Below are 5,535 nucleotides of genomic sequence, written 5' to 3'. Positions count from 1 at the left end.
TGGCATGGCCGTTCTCTTCTGGGTCATGTGTAAATTAGCTTGTTCGAGGGTACCCTTTTGCACTACAAGACTCTTCAACACCGGATTAGGATTTGGGCTTTTTTGGCTCTCTTAGGCAGTTAATAAGTTGAGGGACACAATTGTCTACGTCAACAAGAACCAAGGCAAGCTGGGTTTGAAGGAAGAGGAAATGATGAACAAAGTGGACAAGAGTGTGAAAGATATCTATTTCAGAGCTGCAACTTTGATGGCAATAGCAGTATTGAGGTTTGCTTGAAAACTAAGCAATCTATTTTCCGGCAAGGCGAATGCAAATGGTACAGGGCACAATTTGACTGGCTGTGTATGTGACAGTAACTGTATATGTTATGTATAGCTGGTTGATGATTAGACTGGGTAAAGTTCACTGGCTCGGCTCCTCAGGTGGTGGAGAGGCTCAAGTGAGAAGTAATCACTGAAAAGGTTTGATGAAAAGGAATCCAAAAGGATCTCAGGTATGACATGATGCAGAGTTCTCTAGGGACTGAACTCTGTCTGATCACTAGTTAGCATTAGCAATCAATGTTCTATAACCAATTAGAATTGTGTACAATACAACAATTTTGGGCATGAAATTCCCAGATTTATTTTACGAATGCAAAGCTTTTATCATGATATTTTGTTTGATATGGTTTTTTTTTTTTTTTTTACCAGTGGGTATCTGGAACGAGCCCGACTAGTCCCATGCGATATACGTCATGCTCTCAGAGGTTTTGGTACACAGACCAGGGTAAGTAGCTAGTATTTGCACTAGTTTCCATTCACAACACGTTCTTATATTGTGAATTCTGATAATCTGAAACATAATTGTTTCGTATGTTTTAGACAACCTCCACTCGGCAAGTCCTGAAAACAAACGATTTATGTTTCTTATTGAATAACTCTTTCAGACCTTTATCATCAATGCTTTTGAGAACCAGATCTCATACAACATAATAATGTGAAGTTTGTCCAGAAAGATTCCAACAAGGCTGCATTTTTAAACTGCCCGAGGTTCTAATATGAAGCAGAAATATTCAACTTGGATTGGAGATGCAATGTGCTCAACGTTGTAAAGTAAAACGTGTAACAAAGCTTCTGTTATCGACTTATTCGGCATTTGGAACTTAACAGATGCTATATATGTTGTGAATTCACAATCTTGAGCAAAATGTTCTTTACGATGCCCTTAAAAACATTTTACACATGTTGTGGTTGTTCTTTTAAAATTTCAGTTTCATGTTTACCATCGACCAGATTCCGCATCTTAAAAATACCCTGAAAAAAGAGGGAGAAGTGCACAATTTCACAGCAAGAGGGCTAACTGGAATTTTTGCATTATATTGGGCTGAGGTTTTTAATACAGTTATGCTATCAGGATATGGTAATAATTATTATTAAACCCACCCCAACTAAGGTCACTGCAGCCACAGGAAATGGTGGCGTTCTGGTTCCAACTGAAATCCAACTAATGATTCAAAACTGTAAAATACAGCTGCTACGTTATGCCAGGCCAAACACCCGGCTTTAATTGAGTCAACCCGGGAGTTGGGGTTGCAAACTCCTCCTGAGAAAAGCAGACATCTTTTCATTGGCCGCACGCCCTCGTTCTAGACAGTGGAAGTAGTTGTCCACTAAAACAAAACAAAAAAAAACAATACTGCTAATCAGAAAATTACTTCATTGTTAAACTCACACTTTTTTAGGACCCATGAGACGACTTTTAGCTCAGGAGACGTATATTTCCCCAGCTTGTTTCCTATATTACATAGTGAATATTGGCAAGTTGAAGTATGATATGCATATTTACTTGTTTACTTGGACAAAGTTAAGCTCAAGAAAAGACAAAAAAGCTAAGGCTAATATCAGTTTTTACTGGTAGAAAAGTACGAAACAGTGAAGATCAAGAATGTAGGGATAAAACAAGAATGACGGTTATTAAGAGTTACCTGCCATTGCACCCTGTGTAACAGACGTGATGATCCCATTTTCCATGAGTTCACCTTCTACCTTTGGTGATCCTTCAGGAAGGACTGAGAGAACTGAGTTTGGGAAGACGAGATATGGAAAAGCCTTCATTTTCTGCCATTATGAAACAGAAACAAGGTAAGACCAAAACTCTGTATACAAACACAAAATGAGCCGCTACATATGTCCTAAACTGCAAGGAGATATCCAGTAGAGTGAAAGACATACTATGACCATGGACAAAGTAAATTTAACTATGAAATTCATTAACCTGTTCTTCTAGCTTGGCAGGGTCCAGTATAACATATCCGCTTTCTGCCAGACCGCAACATATTGCAACTGTGCAATCCAATTATAAAGTCAGCAAACATTCAATAAAGAGAGGGCAAAACCGAGACAAACATAAGTGTTACTACTAGCAAGATGTTTTAGAGGAACTCCAGCATCTACAAGTGCAGCGCATGCAGCGTTTATGGAACAAGGGAGAAGCTACACGAGTATCAAGTCAAGGTACAAATGACAATTTGAGAAGATAGAGCAAAAATCTAGTAAAAGTTAAGATGTCGAACCACACTAAAAAGCCTCTTTATACATGCAAAGACAGCATGGCTCATTGAATATACATGTCAAACTTGTATCACTTGACAGAGCTACAAAAGTAGATGTCAACATTCCAAGAATGGTGAACCCCCAAATTATATAAAGTTGAACAAGATTCCTTGAATATATAAGTCAAACTTGTAACTATTACTCATGCCCTGATTAACTATACAGTGAAATACTGATTTCTATGATTTTTTAGAATCTTTAATACGAATTTCAAAGTAAAGCATTCAGGAGAAACCTTTATTTCAACTGTCACTTTTTAACCTTCTGAAAAATACTGTGTTTCCTATAAAAGAGAAACCAAAAATTCCTTCATACAAAAAGAAACATAACGAAATATTAGTAATATAAGTTACAGTGCAAAATAGGTTGAAATACTGCTTTAAAATCCGGTTGGAAAAGCTACAATGTTAATAAAAAGCGTAACCTTTGAAGGATACTGCACCATCATCGTTGACAACCTGCAAAGAAACAGGAAACTTAATGGTCATAAGTAAGAAGCCATTTACTAAATCAGCAATTTTTGAATACTACAGGCAGCATATCCAAGGAAAAAAAAAAAAAATGCAGTTAGCGGCTTTGATTTACAATATTTAAAACAAAGCCTAACATTTATGATGTTCCATGATGCTGAGAAATCAAAGCTAAAAACTAGGAAAAGGTTATGATTTATATCAAACAAATAAATAACAACTAACTGAAGAGGAAGCAAAACTGCAGTAATAAGGGGGAAAAAAGAGAGAGCGAGAGTAGTGATGAATGGTACACCAAACACGAATACCAGGGCAATTTATAAGAATCAAATATATTCACGGAATATAAAAGGGGAAAATGAACTCACTTGTATTATAACTAATGTTGTTGTATTTGGATTGACGGTCAAAATGCAGATACTTTGCAATGTTCTCTTCAATATCATCTCGTACTCCCTTTCTGATTTTCCTAACATATGAAGAAAGTTTAGCAAATAGCAATAAGAATAATATAAATATGCATTATATTGCAAGAGAAAATCATACACAAAAAATGCATGTGTCGTATCCCATAACAGTGATCAGCAATAGCCAAAATCTCAAAAGAAACAGAGAAATAAAAAACGTTTCCATTTGTGGAACGACAAACCAAGCAAAAGCTAAACGCAATTCATTTAAGTTTGATTCATTTCACTATCCATTAAGAAATAATCACTTCCAAATACGTTCAATTATAAGATTTATTCACCAACAACAAGCGTTCCCATCACTAAGTTCTCCCGAAATATTATATAGTTTGTTAAATCCCATTTTCATGTATTTACCGAGAGATTTCCAAACAAGTTTGGATTCACAGCCTCTAACAGAAAAAGGGTGTGTTAAAGACCTAATTTTATATTCACATTAACAAAGAAAAGTAAATAAAACTATATGCATCTTTTCTACTGATCAAAATGTAGCACCACCCAAAAAAAAAGAACCTTATACTATTAATAACATGGAAAATCTTATTGAAAGAAAAAAGAATAGAGAGTTACCAGTCTGCCCAGTTTTAGGTTTCCAAATAACTTCAATACAAGTCTTCTCAGGGTTTTCGTTCTTCTTTGTTCCTGCTTTTGGTCCATAAACAGCAGCAAGAACTTTGGTATCCCCTATTGAACAAAAAAACTAAACATAAGTTTCTAACAAAAGTAGCCCATTTCAAAACAAACAAAATCCCTTCAGAACTATGATACAATATTGGAAGTTCAAGAGAGAGAGAATTCGGACCCGTTCATTGACTGGTTTGAATGTTTTCTCTGGCAAAAATTTTAATTTTAATTTTTCTACGTTTTTTCTTTTAACTCAAGTTCTCGTTAATATTTTCTCACAAAAATTTAAATTTTAACTTTTTCTCCGACAAGTTTTTTCTTTTTTAACTCAAGTTCTCAAACTCGAAAGAGAAAATGAAAGATGAGTCAATAATTAGAGAGACGAAAGAAACCTTGGGACCAACTGGAAGAGCCATGGGCACGGTTAAGAACGTTGCGAGAACAAGTGAGTGGTCTCAACTGGTTCGGCGTTCGCCCATCGATTCTATCGATCTCCATCGATATCTTCCGCTGCTGAAAAAAACAAAACAAAAATTATAATTATAGTAGTTGTGCTGGTTTCAAAATTAATGTAAGAATTGCTGTGGGTATGTAAAATGACCAAAATAGACATGGTATGAAACTTAAAGCTCTAACGAACTCAACCTCAATATTCAAAATCCCAATTAACAATTGGTCATGTTCTTCTCTCTTACGTTTTTTTTTTTTTTTTAATTTCTTAATGTCTTTTGTTTTTTTTTTTAATTTCATTAACATTAGCAGTTGCATTTCAAATGGTTGGTTCCTAATCTTGACCATTTCTTTGCCGTTCTTCTTGTTTCTTCAATGGCATTCATACTATGCCCAGATGAACCAAAACACCAGAAACAATTACTATACAGTAAAGTAAAAGCACTGCAAAATTTGTCCTATAATCTCAGCTTTTGCACAACATTTTGTCATCGAGATAGAATTCAGCGATAAAGATCAACATAAGGAAAAGGGTATAATATGCAGCGATTAGCAATTTCAAGGAACGAAACAGAACTCAACAGATTCGGAGTAAAAGGCAATAAGATGTAGCTTACGAGATCAAATGGCTGTCGAAGAAAAAATTTGTACAAAATCTGGAAACCCAAATCGACATTCAAAACCACCAACACCAAATCGACATTAAAAAAAAAAAGCTCAATCGAGTACTTACAAATGCAGAGATTGTGAGCTCCAACCAGATCCGGTCTCAGCCAGCGACGAACAGAGATTTTGGGGACTCCGCCGCCGACAATCGCAGGAGATAAACGGAGAGAAGGAGTCCGAGAGAGAGAAGAAAGATAAACGGAGGGAGAGAGCTTTGGCTGAGAGAGCGAAGGCTGGACTGAGAGAGGCTGAGGGAGGCTGAG

The 5,535-nt window shown here is 36.0% G+C and overlaps 1 protein-coding gene across 1 annotated transcript; it reads right to left on the bottom strand.

Moving 5' to 3' along the window:
- Positions 1-1,341: 1,341 nt before the first annotated feature.
- Positions 1,342-4,654, bottom strand: LOC21403980 (exosome complex exonuclease RRP46 homolog). The gene is made up of 8 exons (XM_024165605.1): positions 4,549-4,654; positions 4,103-4,216; positions 3,434-3,534; positions 3,033-3,053; positions 2,403-2,475; positions 2,258-2,325; positions 1,968-2,100; positions 1,342-1,652 (listed from the first exon to the last, which is right to left on the bottom strand). Exons 1-8 carry the CDS (start codon positions 4,652-4,654, stop codon positions 1,555-1,557), a joined length of 714 nt encoding a protein of 237 aa, XP_024021373.1. The 3' UTR covers positions 1,342-1,554.
- Between the last annotated feature and the right edge of the window lie 881 nt (positions 4,655-5,535).

The sequence above is a fragment of the Morus notabilis genome, unplaced genomic scaffold, assembly GCF_000414095.1.
Source record: "Morus notabilis unplaced genomic scaffold, ASM41409v2 Scaffold155, whole genome shotgun sequence".
NCBI lineage: Eukaryota > Viridiplantae > Streptophyta > Magnoliopsida > Rosales > Moraceae > Morus > Morus notabilis.
The sequence above is the reverse complement of the archived record's forward strand: the minus strand, read 5'-3'. Positions and strand labels throughout refer to the sequence as shown.

Bases quoted from the DNA above. Each gene is read 5' to 3' on its own strand.
- LOC21403980 (XM_024165605.1), bottom strand. From the start codon at position 4,654: ATGGAGATCGATAGAATCGATGGGCGAACGCCGAACCAGTTGAGACCA. The intron at 3,054-3,433 runs GTGAGTTCATTT...GTTTCTTTGCAG, and splicing joins CAACATTAGTTATAATACAA to GTTGTCAACGATGATGGTGC. The intron at 2,326-2,402 runs GTAGTAACACTT...TGGATTGCACAG, and splicing joins TCCTCTAAAACATCTTGCTA to TTGCAATATGTTGCGGTCTG.